This window comes from Protopterus annectens, chromosome 3.part1 (assembly GCF_019279795.1).
Source record: "Protopterus annectens isolate FY-2018-M chromosome 3.part1, PAN1.0, whole genome shotgun sequence".
Taxonomy (NCBI): domain Eukaryota; kingdom Metazoa; phylum Chordata; order Ceratodontiformes; family Protopteridae; genus Protopterus; species Protopterus annectens.
The window spans coordinates 1,021,515,173-1,021,528,809 of NC_056732.1; the positions used below are offsets into that span (position 1 = coordinate 1,021,515,173).

Below are 13,637 nucleotides of genomic sequence, written 5' to 3' on the forward strand. Positions count from 1 at the left end.
TGGTGCCTCGGAATTGTTTGCTTGCTATTCTTAAAATGAAAACAGTGATTGCTTGAGACTGGAGTGCACTGTTTTTTATTTTTATTTTTTTTGGGGGGGGGTTCTCATTTCCACAATGTCATGCAGTCATTAAGTGAGAGTATATGTCGGGGAGTATTCTGAAGGGTTTGACCCTCCCACACACAAAGACACATTCACAATCTTTAATTTGCACCATTGGGAAGAGTAGCACATTCATGTTTCATTCAGTTGTGATCTTGGAAGTCTCAAGATTAAACCTTTGAACTGCTAGTTGCTACTCAGAGGCCAGTTGCAAAACCTATGTTAGATAGTGGGTACAACAAACTTCAAGTAACAGGGACCCAAGTCATGAGTGGACAAATAAACTAACACCAGGATCTTGTAACTAATCCTGTTACAAACAGGAAGCCAATGAAGATTGCACAGGACAGACAAAATGTGCTGATAACGTATCATACCACTTTGTACAGAATTCTGCAGCTAGGTTACTATCTGTAAATGGTCAATCTCAGTGTTAGGCAATGCCAGGTAAGGGACATTGCAATAATCCAATCTGGAAAAGACCAAGGTATGAACAATAGCCAGTAGATCAGTTTATATGAATAAGATAAAAAGGATGGGCAAGTAACGCTGGAAATATTTGCCCAAGAAAGTGATAGGTTTCCTGTCAGTCCAGGATAAAAAATGTTAAACAAGGAGCTATTTGAAACTGTTAGAAGTGTTGTTTGTAAGCATTCAAATCTGTGTGACATGTGGAATTTGCTGTGTGAGCAATTGCTGGTTAAGCACAAAGTAAAATGTAATTTGAAAGAGAAAATAGAATATGCAATAATGGGCTATAGTTGTGAAGAAATGATCAAGCATGCCTTTCTGCATGCAATGCATTTTGAGATAGATTAGCTCTGATTCTGGGTATACTTTGAGATATGTCTAGGGATAACATTTGTTATAGTTGAGGACTGTGTTGGACAGGAGGTAGAGAGATAAACTGATATTTTAAAATGTGGGATGGCCTTGTGAGTTGCCAGCTCTTCCTTGAGCATTGTGGGTGTTCACCACCTTCCTAGTTTTTGCTCCCACTGCCTGCTAGTCATCAGCCCCCTTCTTGGCCAGTGGATCCATTCATTTCTCATCACTAACATAAGAGTCTGCTGCGAGAGGGCCATTATTTATGAAGCCGTCAGGAGTAGTTTCAGTTTTTTACTTGCTGGCCCCAAAATCCTCATGCATGCTGTCTCGTAGTGCCAGGTGAGGTCATACACTGGTCTGACTGCAGATCCCATCCCCTCACTTTTACAAGGGGTATTCCTTCCAAGTTTTAGTTCTGAAGGAGTTTGAAGACCTTGTTGCATCACATGGTCACATCAAATGCATCAGTTTCCAAATGATGAATTTCTAGGAAGGTATGCCACCACAATTCAAGCACTGCACAAGAGATTTCTTTCATTGTGGCGGATACCACAATATTCAGTACAAGATATTCAGCCGGATTCATAAAGGTTACCACAGTGTGTACATTTTCTGAATTCAAGAAGATCTCTCCCACAATACTTGTGCTGTCTATTCACTCAGAAAGGTTACACTAAGTGTACACATTTGTGAATCTTGTCAGTTGTATTTAGTATGTAATTAGCACCCAGAGTATTTACCAATCTTCTGGTCATGGCGGCCAAAGCCTTGTCTAGTGTTTTCTGATGTCTCCTTGCTTGAACAGCTAGCTGCCTGTGGCCTTGCCAAGCAAATTTCTGACAGAAATTCACTGTTGGCTGTTTCCATTGCTGGAAGTGGGATTTACCATCACTTTGAGATCGCTGTTGCAATAGCCTAACCCATTTGGGTATATCCTGCCAAGGAAATGGTCAGCTGGCTAGCTTTTCAGAGAGTAAAGGCACCTTCCACACAATAACTGCCAGGTGCTGAAGCAAAGTCCCATATAAAATGCAGTTAGATTGCCAAAATCTTCAGAGCTTTCATGCTGCCTAAGTGTGCTCCTTCTGTGGACTTCATGGAACTAATGGCTGGCAATCTTTCAAGGCTGAGTAGATAATTTCCAGGCTGGGGAAGACCTACTAATTTTTTCCCTAAGGAAAATGCATGTTTTGTCTGTGAAAGTTTTATATATTCTTTGGCTAGGAAACTTACTTCAGTGGACTATTTCACGTTACCTTGGTGAATGCTTGAGTGAACTATTTTTGTTTTAATCTGTTTTTTTTAACTTTTTCACTCATTGCATTAATAATTGTGTGTTGGGGCAGGATCTGATGATTTTGGGGGCTTTCGGTATTTTTTATTTTACATCAAAATATGTTTTTGGGCTGTCTTGAGATTTACTGACTTCGTCAGGTTCTGCTTCATGGATTAAAGGTATCCTTTGTGGCTGGACCTATACAGCAGTTACCAGTCTCCTTGTTGTTTCATTCCTTAGAAGAAAGTGGTTATCAGGGAGTGTTTGGGTGTTAGGCCATCTCCTTCATTGCCTCAGCCATCAATGTGTGACTGCTGTAGCTGGAGTTGGTTCCTTGGACCACTCATCATATTCCTCAGTCCCACTGGCGTAAGACTTACATCCACTAAGAACCAAGGGGATAGACATGTTCTCTCCTGCTGTAGTATTGCCCTTCATGGGAAAGGGTGGACCACTGTTCTTGGTTTTTGGGAGAATGGGTGAAGGTAAGTGTACATCTTGACCAGGAAAGGAAGCCTTTGCCATGGAAGAATGTTCCTGCTTTGGGTCAGTCTTTTCTAGGGATTCTCCCAGGAAAGTAAAATGAAAAGTAGAAAAATATGGTTTCTCCTGTTTGTTTATATTTACAGGGAAGACTTGCTGTGATGTGCTAGGGAATTAATTTCTGCTTTCACTGTGCCAGTTTCCTCCTCTTACAAGAAAAGAGAGAGTCTCCCCTCTCTTTCTGACACTGATTTTCAGTCTTCACAAGCTGAAGACACTGATTCTGAAGAAAGTGTGTCTTCAGATTTCGGTGCAGAAGACCTTTCTTTTTTTCTGAAACCTCATCTAAAATGAAAAGTTTTGCATTGGGAGTAGGATGATATTTCTATTGCCCAGCAAACTTGCAGGTTATTACAGCTGGATATCCTTCAGTCTGCAGTTGACCCTTGCTATTTATCTGATGTTCTTCGTCTCGCATTGCTGCAGTCATAACCTGTGGGTAGTCCGCTGTCCTCGGTCGGCCCGAATACCAAAGTGTTAGGCTGGCGTCTGTCATAGTCGCTCAGATCTGACGTCAGTACGCAGTGGTACTAAAGCGCATGACCGACGCCATATCCTCAGTCTTTCTTGCCGCATGGTCCGAAGCAGAAGCAGCGTTTGCAAGTGCCGTTCGGCGTCCTGAAATTTTCGTATTCTGAGTTTCAGACCGAAGACCAAGTTGGGCTAAGTACCCGTTAGAATATTTTTGTCTTTTCTTGCCTCGGTTAAATCCGGATGTCAGAAAAAGTTAATAATTGTATTTCTTGTGGGAAACAGATACCTCATAGGGACTACCACTCTCTCTGTATTCCTTGCTTGGGGCCTGAGCACGACGTAGTCGGGTGTCGCTTTTGTGCTAGATTTAATAAGTGCACCATTAAACGCAGGTTAGATTGTGCTAGGCTTGTTTTTGGTAAGCGGTGCAACTACAACATGCCGTCGGATCCTCCGACGCCCGCTACCGCTAAGAAGCGAAAGGATAAATCGTTAAAGTCTAAGCAGGATGAGTCGTCCGTTGCGGACGCCGGTTCTTTGGAAACTACGGTAGGTTCTGTGGATCCAGCCGAGGTTTCAGCTGAGTCTCAGGGGGAGCCTTTAATATTACAGGATTTGGCCTCTCAGGAGTCAGGTCAGGCCGAAGGGGCCTCTCAAGTTTCTGTAGTTCCTTCCTCACATAAGGTTGTTAGGCCTTCTACTTCTGTCACTAAAGCACCTTCTAAAGCTAGGCCTGGTCTTTCTGGCTCAGGCGTCAGCCCTAGTTCTGCAGGCTCTGTTCCTAAAAAACATATGCTGAAAATGGCAGAGGATTTGATTACTTTAATCAGAGGTTCTATGCCCCCTCCAGATAAGAGGCCTAGGGTGGAGACAGAGGTGAAGGGTTTGGAGCATTCCTCAGATTACTCTGAGTCTTCAGCTGAGGACATTCAGGATTACACTCCCTATTCCAATTCAGATGCAGAGGACTCCTGTCCTTCTGCTTCTCCGCCAGAGGATTTTTCTTTTTCTGAAACCCTGCATTCCATGAGGGAGCATTTTAAGTGGGAAGGTCAGGATTTCTCCGATTCTCGTAAGAGGCTTAGGGAATTTTTGTTTTTACCACAGCATAGGCCCTTGGCCATTCCTCCAGTTTTGGATGTTGTTCAGGATGTTTTTTCTGCTGCTTCCCTTAATCCTGATTCTTTACCTCCGGCCCCTGTCAAGCCAGACAGGTATTACAGAGTTCCAGAGGCTCATAAATATTTATATAAGAGTCCTAGAGCTGACCCAGAAACTATTAGCCAGGGACCTAAGGGTGTCAGAGCTTCTGTAGTAAAGAATCCAGTTCCTCTGGATAAAGATTCTAGAGCTTTGGATAGGTGGGGTAAAAAAGTGTATACCTCCTCCACACTAGCTATGAGGGCCATGAATTGCCAGTTTCATATGCTGAAGTACCAGAATTTTCTGTTAAGTCAGTTGAAATCTAAGGTAGATGTTTTGGCTGAAGGTATAGAGTGTAAGGAATTGCAGGATTTAGTTCATGCCTCTGATCAGGTAGGTAAGCATTCCTTGCAGTGTGGTTTTGATGCTCTTCAGGCTTCTTCCAGGGTGGCTGCCACTGGTTCAGTTATTCGTAGGCACGCCTGGCTTAAGGATCAGAATTTGTCAGAGCATGTTAAAGCTCGAATTTTGGATGCTCCCCTCCAATCTGAAGTTCTTTTTGGTTCTCCTGTAGAGTCAGTTTTGAAGAAAATGGAAGACAAAGCTAAGTCCATGCAGACAGTTAAGGAATTTTTACAAGTGCAGCCCCCTAAGTTTAGCAGAAATTGGCCTGCAAAAGGATGGGCATATCCTTCTTCCGATTACCAGTCTAAGGGCAGATCTAGACATGGTAGGGGCAGAGCTCATGCTCAGGGTTCTTTCAGACCTAGGACGTGGAGTTCGCCTGCACAATCTTCTGGTGAGGGAAGGGGTCAGCCTTTTCGTAAACAGACCCAATGACCTGTATCTCCAGCTGCCAGATTCCTCCTGTCTGGCAGCTCCTCTAGGAGGAAAGTTGGCACTTTTCAAGCAAAATTGGCTTTTGGTCACCCATGACAAATGGGTGTTGGACATTATAGATCGAGGCTACAAGTTTTACTTTCACACCTTGCCTCCTTTCAAAGGTATGCCGGATGTACCTCCTCAGCAAAAGCTGGAGGCTCACAAACAGATTTCTTTACTTTTAAAGATGGGGGCTATTCAGGTGGTACCTCCGTCAGAAGTAGGCCTAGGATTTTATTCTCGCCTGTTCCTGGTGCCAAAAAAGGGGAACACTTGGAGGCCAATTCTGGATTTGTCTATTCTCAACACATACCTGGACATCCCAAAATTCAAGATGTTAACTTTACAGCAACTTCTGCCTCTGCTAGGCAAAGATCACTGGATGGTAACTCTGGATCTCAAAGAGGCTTATCTTCACATTCCTATCAGGCCCAGCTGCAGGAGGTTCCTGCGTTTTCGGGCTGGTACTTTTCATTATCAGTTCTCTGCATTGCCCTTTGGCTTATCTACTGCGCCCAGGGTGTTCACAAAGGTCCTGGCTCCTGTGATAGCCTTCTTAAGACTAAGAGGAATACAAATTTATCCTTATCTGGAAGATTGCCTGATTCTTGCTCAAGACAAAGTCACGATACTTCAGCATCTACAGTATGTAATGGCAGTGTTAAGGTGCCTAGGGTATTCTGTGAACGAAACAAAGTCCAGTCTAGTACCCTCTCAGGACATGTGCTTTCTGGGTGTGAGACTGAATACAGCTTCTCAGATGGCTTTTCTGACCCCGGACAAACAAAGAAATCTTCCCCTATACTTTCAGCGATTATCCCTTCTGTCCAGGCTGACTGCAAGGACAGTCCTTCAAGCCTTGGGGTTCATGGCATCTTGTATTCTGGTACTTCCCAATGCCAAACTACATATGAGGAAGCTACAATGGTATCTCAAAAGTGTATGGACTCAACACTGCCACGATTTGGACACTGTCATTCAGATAATACCTTGCATCCAGAGGGAATTTTTGTGGTGGGCTCAGGAATGTCACCTAAACAAGGGACTCTCTGTGACCCGACCAGAGGCGAGTCAGATCCTAACGACAGATGCCTCCGACATGGCCTGGGGAGCACATTTCAATGGGAGATGGGTTCAAGACACGTGGCCTCCCAGACTACAGCATTTGCATATCAACATGAAAGAGATGTTAGCAGTCCAATTTGCTCTGAAGGCTTTCAAGGATCTACTTCAACCGGGACAGTGTTGATTCACAGACAACACAACAGTCATGTGGTACATCAACAAGCAGGGGGGAACCCATTCGTACCCTCTTTGCAGACAAGCTATGATTTTGTGGGAGACTGCTCTGAGTTTGCACCTCACTCTTCAAGCAAGGTTTCTGCCAGGAGCACAGAACTCCTTAGCAGATGTTTTGAGCAGGCAGCTGGTGGATCCCCACGAGTGGAAATTGGATCCTCATGTATTTCAACAGTTGACAGTGGCTTGGGGAACTCCAGACATAGATCTGTTCGCATCCCCACAAAGTTTCCAACTGCCAAAATTTTGCACAAAGATGTTTCACCCAGAAGCTTGGAAAGTGGATGCTCTGTCTTTCAGTTGGAACAACCTTCACGTCTATGCCTTTCCTCCTCTGCCTCTCCTTCCCAAGGTGCTCTTGAAGGTCAGACAGGACAAGCCTTGCATGATCCTTATAGCTCCAGATTGGCCACGTCAGCACTGGTACCCGTTGCTGAGGAGTTTAGTTCGGGAGCCTCCTTGGCCTTTGCCAACAATTCCACACCTTTTGTCTCAGGCAAGCAATCATTTCCTCAATGTCAGGATACAGTCCCTGCATCTGACAGCCTGGCATATTCTGTTTTAGACCCTGGGGGGTCGCAGCTTCCTCAGCAAGTTTTAAATGTCATTTTGGAAGCCAGGCAGCCTAGTACAAGAAAGGTTTATGCTGATAAATGGAGGAGATTTTTTCTTTGTAGCACAGCAAAGAGCTTTGATGTATCACGACCTAATTTGAGTATTACACTACAGTACCTTACAGAATTACTAGACAAGGGTTTGTCTTTCTCCTCCGTGAAAGTTCATGCTGCAGCCATTTCTGCTCACTATGACTGTGACCCACCATTATTTTCTCATCCTTTGTTTAAGCAATTTCTTAGAGGGGCAAAGAATATAAGACTCCCACGTAGAGCTCCTATTCCTTCCTGGGATCTCAATTTTGTGTTGGAAAAGCTGACTTTACCTCCTTTCGAACCTGCAGCTACATCTGAGTTGAAGTTTTTGTCTTGGAAGACTGCTTTTTTGTTGGCCATCACGTCTGCTAGGAGGGTATCTGAATTACAGGCTCTAATGGCAGTTGAACCCTTCCTAATATTTCATAAGGATAGGGTATCCTTGCGTACTAACCCTACTTTTATGCCTAAAGTTGTTTCTGATGTGGCCTTGAACCAATCTATCCATTTGCCTACTTTTTATGCTGATCCCCAAAATAAGGGGGAAAAAATTTTGCATTCTTTGGATATTCACAGGCAGTTACGTTATTATTTGAACAGAACTAAGGGGTTCAGGCAGTCTCAACAGTTATTTATTTCTTTTGCCTTGGGTTCACAAGGAAAACCTGTTTCAAAGCAAACCATTTCTAAGTGGATTAGCCATTGTATTGCTTTTTGTTATTCTCATCATGGTAAAGAGGTTCCGGCTGGGATTAGACCTCATTCCACTAGGGCTACTGCCACTTCTACTGCTTTTTTAAGGGGAGTAGCTACTAAAGATATTTTGGAGGCAGCTACTTGGAGTTCAGTGCACACTTTTACTAAACATTACCATCTCCCTCTTTATTCCAAATCTAGGGCTGGGTTTGCCACTGCAGTTTTACAGGGCATGTTAGCAGCTCCTAGTGCTTTTTGATTTGGCCAACCTCCCTTACCTTTGCTTTGGGATTCTACCCACAGGTTATGACTGCAGCAATGTGAGACGAAGAACATAGTACAGTTTTGTACCTACCATAAATGTAGATGTTCGAGGATCCACATTGCTGCAGTCCAGTTTACCCTCCCGCCTTCCCCTCTGTAGCTTAGGGTGGCTGTGTTGTTTTTGGGGTGATTATTTTTTCTGTAATTGGTGGTTGGGTATTTTCAATGTTTGGCTATGGCCTTTTTTTAAGGCCTTCTGACATCTGGGGCAAGAAAGACTGAGGATATGGCGTCGGTCATGCGCTTTAGTACCACTGCGTACTGATGTCAGATCTGAGCGACTATGACCGACGCCAGCCTAACACTTTGGTATTCGGGCCGACCGAGGACAGCGGACTACCCACAGGTTATGACTGCAGCAATGTGGATCCTCGAACATCTACATTTATGGTAGGTACAAAACTGTACTTTTTGGAGAATAGTTTCCTGGCAGCTTGTAGTTTACCTGGCAGTCAACCTCTTCCCCTAGGGAGTCTGATAGGTTATATAGGGTACCTCAGACTTAAAAATACTTGTTGTCTAACCTCAAAGCAGACTCTGCAATGATTTCCTTATCAAAGACTGCTTCTCCTGGACAAATGACTACTGCTAATCACATTCCCTGTGACAAGGATGGGAAAGCTTTTGACAAATTTGGGAAGAAGGTTTATTCTTCCTCTGCTTTAACATTCAGAATTTTAAACTGCTAGGCTCATTTTACTGCTGTTTTTGAGAATATGAAAAAGATAACTGTTAACCTTCCCTCTTCAGAGGCGCAAATTTATCTGCATTCCTCTGTTTCTGCTGCTTGTATAATCAAACATGCCTTAAAGCATTCTTATGACTGTGCTGATATCTCCAGGGCATTTGTTTCTGGAATAGTCGTTAGAAGATCTGCTTGGTTTCATTCTGAAAATCTCCCTGGACAAGGAAGTTTTTTGGCCTTTTTGCTTCTGAAGTGCTTAAGAGGTTTGCTGAGAGGGGAAAATTGTATCAAGGGGTGACACAAACTTTGCAGATTCTTTCTTTCAGACAAATATGTTTGTTCCATTTTAGCTCAATTTTTTTTCAAAAAGCAATGCAAACAGCAAGGTAAAAACAAATAGGATCTTAAGCAATGGTAAGGAGGCCCGAAAAAGAAAGGGAAAGCCTCTCGAAATCAGACATCCAAAGTAGTCAGAATGACTATTTTGGCTCTTCAGACTACCCCCTTCCACCCTTACAAATCCTTCTATCTCTCTGAGTCTACATCTTCTTCTGTGGCACCAGGTCATTTCAGATGTATGGTTTCTGAAAGTCATTTAACAGGGGCACAGTTGATAATGGGAATCCATCATCCCTTTCAGGGCATTCCTCCTCTCCCTGTAAACCAAATATCCCTATTTCCTCCAGTTCTGGAACAAATATTATCTCAAGAATTCATTGAACCAGTGCCTGCTTTCCCATATGTGCACAGTGTTTTATCCAAGGTTTTATTGGTGTCAAAGGAAGAAGAGACTTTGAGGATTGTGCTTGACTTCTCTTTTCTCAACCTTCTTGTCAATGTCCCAAAGTTTAAAATGTTATACCTTCAAGACCCTCTTACCTCTTGTCCCTTTAATAGCCTTCATGGTAAACCGAGACTTAAAACGATACCTACCCTCACATTCCCCATTGGCAAACTTTTCAGAATTTTCTCAAAATTTTCTGCTTGTGGCTTATACTGTCAGTTTTCTGTTTTACTCTTTGGACTGTCTATTTCTGCATGAGTATTTACAAAGTGACTGGTTCCAGTAATTGCTTATTGTAGACCCCAATGCATTCACATTTTTTTCCATTTTTGGATGATTGTCTTGTATTTGCATACTCTTTCTAGCTGTCTAGAGTCTTTGACAAAGGTTCAAACTTCTGTAGTCAGTCTGGGTTTTCAAGTCAGCACACAGAAGCTGCTCATCCTTTCTCATAGAATAGTTTTCCTGTGATGGCTCCAGGATTCTGCTGAGAAGAACTTTTCTTCCCCCAGGCAAAGCAAAGATGTACCAAATGATCTTCCTGAGTTTTCCAGTCAAAATCTGGTATCTACCAAGAAATTGTTCAGGATTCTGGGGTTTCATGGCTTCTGTGTTTCTTATTTGTCCCTTGGTCAGACTTCACGTGAGAGAAAATTCAGTGGTACCTCAGATCAGTCTAGACTCAGTATCCACTCCTTTTATCTTTTCATGTCTGTAGCTTGGGGGTTGTAGGGAGGAAAGACTCTTTGGTTGGTAGGCCAATTCTCTCAAAGTCCATGTCTTCCATTCTCCCTTCTGATTCCTTGTCGCCTCACAGTTAGACGTTGCCCGTTCGATTCTCAGTTAAAGCGTCTACTGTGTGACGACATGGGGCGTCCGCCGTTGAAGGTTGTGCGTTAGGCCCGCAAGCCAGCATGTAAAACTCTACTGCCAATCATTAGCTGTGGCGACCCCTAACCGGGAAAAGCCGAAAGACACACACACACACACACACACACACACAATAAACACTTCAGACCTGGCATGGGGAGCAGATCGCAAATAGGTGAAAATGCAAGGTCTGTGGAACAAACACGACAGACCGCATGCAAATGTCAGTGATAACAGTAATAAATACTTTGAAAGCCCTAAATCATCTCTGGTGTCCAGGACATCTGTAAGTTTTCACAGGCAGCACCACACAGTTGTGGTACATTAACAAGAGGATTATCAGATCATACTGCCTTTACAGACTTGCAATAATAGCTTAGGAGGTAGCAACTCAACTCAACTGGTCTCTTAAAGCTGCATACATTTCGTCAGAGCAAAATATTGTAGCAGACGAGCTAAACAGGACCAGGGTGGAAAACGTCATGCTAGGTTCATCCAGGAATTGATCCAGCTGTGGGAAACCTCTCATGTAGATCTGTTTGCTTCATTTCAGAACAGACAACAGAAGAAATTCTGCTCCAAAATTCTTTGCAAAAAGTTCTGGAAAACAGATGCCTTCTCTATCCTGTGGACACAAATGTTCTTTTGTAATTTTCCACTGATATCTAGGGCTGCTCTTAAGATCTAGGATGATTCCTGGAAGATTGTGGTGGTGAATCCTTTTTGACTCAGGCAACAGTAGTTCTCCTTTCTTTTGAAGCTAGCCAAGAGTTGTTACCACAGGTATCCCCGCAAACTGGATTTACTCACACAAGACAGGGTTTGTTTGGCACACCATAACCTGGCAACTCTTCAACTGACTGACTGGAAGATATAATTGTGATACCTCTAAGTCACATTTTTCTGGGAATATACAGCAGGTATTGAAGGAGGCGAAAAAACTTGCTACTAGGAAATCAAATGTGTAGGATGAAAAGTTTTTCTGGTCGGTGCCACTTCAAGAACCAGGACCCTTTTAAGGCCCGTCTGCCTCTGGTTCTTCAATATTTGTGAGTTACTGTCCTCAAACCTTTCTTGTTCCTCCTTAAAGTTTCATTTGTCAGCCATTTTAGCTCGTTTGCCCTTAGATCCCACTCCCCCTTTCTACCTAACCTCAAGTCAAGCAGATTTTGATAGATTTTACATATTCTTCCACCAAGAAAGCAGGTGTCTCTTCCTTGAGATCTTAACTTTGAGTTTGAAAAGCTTATTGTCTTTCCATTTGAACCAGCTTATCAGGCTGAGTTGAGGTTCTTAACATGGAGGACTATATTTTACTAATTGCACTGACTTGTGGTGGAAGAGTACTGAGTGAGAGCTGTCTCTGCAGAAGAAACAAATCCCTAGAGTCTCCCCCTGCAGAAGAAGCTCTGAACGTTCAGCTGATTGGTGAGTACTCAGTTATATGTTATTTCTCACTTTATCGTCCTTTTAAACAATGTGATATAAAAGTGAAAGTATTATGGAGTTCTGTTTATTAAACTAATTTGTTCTACATGCAGCTTGAAAGATCTCATTAAAAGTGGACGTGAGGAAAGATTTCTTCACTGTAGTAGTACCTGTCTAGAAAAGTATCCCAGGGGGCTGTGGCTGCAGAATGTATGTCACTGTTCAGGAGACCAGGCAGTAGATGGGAAAACCTAAGTGACAGGACAATGTTAGAGGAGTTGCATCTGGGCATTTAACATAACACTTGTGGTATAGCAGTAAGACAAGCTGGGCAGAGCTGGTACATTGCTCTATATCTGCTGTCTATCCTTTTGCTTCATGCAGATGATCATTTACAGCATAGTACTGTCTGTGAACCTTGTATTAAAATATAACATTTTAACCTAAATTTCTGCTTACACAGGGGAAGAGACAAGGCCACTTCACTTTGAAAATCCTGCTTTATCAAATCACATGGATGCTATCAGAACTTCGAAACCCACTGAACCACTTGATGTGAAGATTATCAATTCCGAAGTGCAGTGCATGATAGCAGGAAAAGATGGTATACTGCGGATAGAAGAGGAAGTCAGTGATGAGGAAAGTGGCTCTGAAGATGATAATTTAGACAGCCCTACAGAGGATCCAAGTTGAACAAAAGGGGGAAAAACTGCTAAAGGTTAAGTATCTATTAGTATGCATCCCTATCTACTTTGAGAATAAGCTCACATTTCCATGAAGATTTGCAGAACAAGAAAGTGTTAAGTGGTTTTCATTATGATTTTAATATGAATCTTTAACTTGCTATGTAAAATAATGTCATACATGTAGCAGTTTGAAATATTTGCACCTTCCCTCCAGGACAGGACACTTTCTCCCCAAGTATAATTTGTGCGTTGTTTTAAAATGCGCCTTTACATCTAAGCAGATGCCATGAATTTCAGCATTTCCTTAATGACCCACTGTTTGTCTTGCATGTTTTTTTTTTTTTTACATCTGCATATCTTCACAGATTGCTATTTGAAGGTACAACCAAGCTTTATTCTGGCCATGAAGCCACATTGAGTATATGAGAATATGTAGGATGTCCTTCAAGGATGCATCTGCAGTCTTTACAAATGGGTTGTCCTGTCGTCAGGCAGCCCTTCGGTCGGCCGGATTCCAAAGTCTGGGCCTGGCTTCGGCTGGTGTTGCACTTCACCCGACGTCATTGCGGCAGTTATTCGGGTATAAAGGCATCAGCCGACGCCATTTTCCTCAGTCTTTCTTGCCGCGTGGCGCCCGAAGCAGAAGCTGTTCGCAAGTGCCGGTCGGTCAGATCCAGAGATTACTACTACCGAATACTACTTCGAAGACTTCTATAAAGCTAAGTACCCCGTTGGGGACTCTTTCTTGCCTCAGCCGATGTCAGAGAAAGTTAATAACTGTTTATCATGTGGGAAACAAATACCTCATAAGGATTTCCACTCCTATTGCATACATTGTTTAGGCCCAGACCACGACGTAGCAGCTTGTCTAGCCTGTGCTTCTTTAACCGACGGACGCTTAGACGCCGCCGGACTTTGCTGAACAGATTTTCGGCCCGATTTTGCCTACATTATGCCGCCGGATCCT

At 43.1% G+C, this 13,637-nt stretch overlaps 1 protein-coding gene across 2 annotated transcripts in view; it reads left to right on the forward strand.

Annotated features, from left to right (window-relative positions):
- Positions 1 to 13,637, forward strand: part of LOC122798333 — a 487,632-nt gene that overhangs the window by 400,858 nt on the left and 73,137 nt on the right. For both annotated transcript variants that reach the window (XM_044067174.1, XM_044067175.1), the window contains one exon: positions 12,448 to 12,702. In XM_044067174.1, the coding sequence (XP_043923109.1) occupies positions 12,448 to 12,677 (230 nt within the window). In that variant the 3' untranslated portion in view covers positions 12,678 to 12,702. The remainder of the gene's footprint in view (positions 1 to 12,447; positions 12,703 to 13,637) is intronic.